At 59.2% G+C, this 2,146-nt stretch overlaps 1 protein-coding gene across 1 annotated transcript in view; it reads right to left on the bottom strand.

The window, feature by feature from the left end:
• Positions 1–5: 5 nt before the first annotated feature.
• Positions 6–2,146, bottom strand: part of SMYD5 (SMYD family member 5) — a gene marked incomplete at both ends in the record, with an annotated part of 5,680 nt that continues 3,539 nt past the window's right edge. Inside the window, 4 exons of the mRNA XM_008939513.1 lie at positions 6–68; positions 309–403; positions 1,309–1,365; positions 1,789–1,895. Of these exons, the coding sequence (XP_008937761.1) occupies positions 6–68; positions 309–403; positions 1,309–1,365; positions 1,789–1,895 (322 nt within the window). The remainder of the gene's footprint in view (positions 69–308; positions 404–1,308; positions 1,366–1,788; positions 1,896–2,146) is intronic.

The following is a 2,146-nucleotide window of genomic DNA, read 5'->3' as shown; positions in this document are numbered from 1 at the left end:
AGGATCTTGTTGCGGCTGTGGCGGCTCCGCTCCCGCTGGCAGCAGTCCAGGTAGCTGATGCAGATCTCCTGGGGGCAAAGGGATCAGGTTGGGCTGAGAAGCTCTTCCCCTGAACCCACGGGCACCATTTGTACCCGTCCCCCTGGGAGCCAGGGCCTGGCAGTGCCTGCGTGGGATATGGGGGGAGTTCTTCTGCCAGGAGGACAGAAGGAGATGGGAGATATGGGGCTGGGGCTCGGGGGGCACACAGGGGACATGGGGACCCTCTGCCATGGCATGGCACCCCAAGCTTGGGCTTGCTGTCTCACCTCTCCTGCTTCAATGTCCTCCAGAGCTGTCAGGTGGAGGAGGAAGTTGTTCTCTGGGAAGGATGTCTCAGCGTTGGGGATGCAGCTGTGGTTACCTACAGGAAAGACAGGACACAACTGGGAGGGTGTCTCCAGTGAGCAAAATGTCCTGGAACCACCCCAGGGCTGTAGAGCAGCAGCTCCACAGCTGGGTGCTGAGGGAAGGGTGAGCAGAGCTGTACTTCCCCCTCCATCCTTCCCTCCCTCCCTCTCTCCCTCCCTCCCTCCCTCCCCAGCTCTCCCAGCAGGGAGTTCCCAGGCCCTGCTCAGCCCCACAACACTTAGAGGTGAAAGAAGACAGCTCCAGGCACTGGGACATCCTCTCCTTGTCCTCATGGCCTGGCCAAGAAAGGCTCCCTCCCTCCCTTCATGGTTTGTTCAGCTGCTTTGCTCACACAAGGTTGGAACGCGGTCTCTGTGCTAACTGGGAAGGTGGATCCCAGAGCCTGTAGCACATCCAAGTCTCTTCAACACAACTTGGATGGCTTTTCAAGCCATTCAAGGCCAGGTAACAGCTTCAAGTTGCCCCAGGGGAGGTTGAGGTTGCCCCTGAGGAACAATTTCTTGCCCTGGAGGGTTGCCCAGGGCTGTGCCAGGCTGCCCAGGGCAGTGGTGGAGTCCCCACCCCTGGAGGGGTTTCCAAGCTGTGGAGATGTGGGGTGAGGGACACGGGGCAGTGGGGACCTGGCAGGGCTGGGGGATGGTTGGACTGGATCTTAAAGGTCTCTTCCAACCAGAACAATTCTGTGATTCTCTGACTGACCATTTCATAGCTAGGCGAGATGCCAAGAGACCTGAAAGCAGCCAGGCTCCAGGGAGCTCCCACCCCACCCCACCCCACCCCATCCCTGCAAAGTGTAAATCCCTTTCTCCAGAGGCTTTTAAGAAGAAGTGAGTCAGTCTAGCCCAGGACACCCCCCTACTCACTCCCAGTTTTCCTCCCTGTCCTCGAGGTACTTACAGCAGCTCTGGAGCACGTAGAGACCTGACCCCTCACAGTTGAGGAACTCTCCTGACTCTGCAGCAGAGAGAGGAGCTGTTAGAGCTCTGCATGGGCCATCCCAGCTCAGCACAAGCACGATGGGATGTTGGGGGCTGGGTGCTGGAGGCTGTTTTCCAAAGCACCCTCCTTCCCCCCCCACCAGGAGGGGTGTGGCACATGATTTCCACCCTCAGGCTCCTTGTTCTCATACAGTTAAAAACAGTGCTAAACAGGTTTTTGAAGGTTTAGTGTAAATGGGACTTTGGTGCACAGGATCCCTTCAGACCAGCCCTCCAGCCACCCTGACCTCCTGCAAGCTGTGCCAGCCACAAACCTGGACCTGTCCTACAAGGCAGGAGGCAGGGCTCACGTGGAGAAGGAGAAGTGGCCAGCAGGAAGCCCTCCCAGACCCCAGGAGCAGAGGCCCCAGCAGGTCCCACAGGCCCAGGATCCCCTCACCCTTCTCAATGTCCTTGTAGAGCTGGTCGATGAAGGCATCCAGCTGCTCCCTCTGCAGCAGGGGCAGGTCCAGCGCGTCGCACGCGTGCACCCACTGGCTCAGGGAGCTGTGGGGAAGCAGAGGGACATCCCCAGGGTCCCACCATGCTGTCAGCACATGGTGGGACCCCACAGCAGGGATCTAAGGGTCAAACTCGGTGGTGTGGAGCATCTGAGGTCTGGCAGAGGGGTGCACAAGGGTTGGGCAAAGCCCAGATGAAGGGTGGTTTTTAGGTTGGCTTCTCCCAGGGCAGAGTGGATTTGGCAGCGTGGGCCCAAGTGGCCAAGAAGCCACCAGCATCCTGGCCTGGGTCAGCAC

The sequence above is a fragment of the Merops nubicus genome, unplaced genomic scaffold, assembly GCF_000691845.1.
Source record: "Merops nubicus isolate BGI_N331 unplaced genomic scaffold, ASM69184v1 scaffold4164, whole genome shotgun sequence".
NCBI lineage: Eukaryota > Metazoa > Chordata > Aves > Coraciiformes > Meropidae > Merops > Merops nubicus.
The sequence above is the reverse complement of the archived record's forward strand: the minus strand, read 5'-3'. Positions and strand labels throughout refer to the sequence as shown.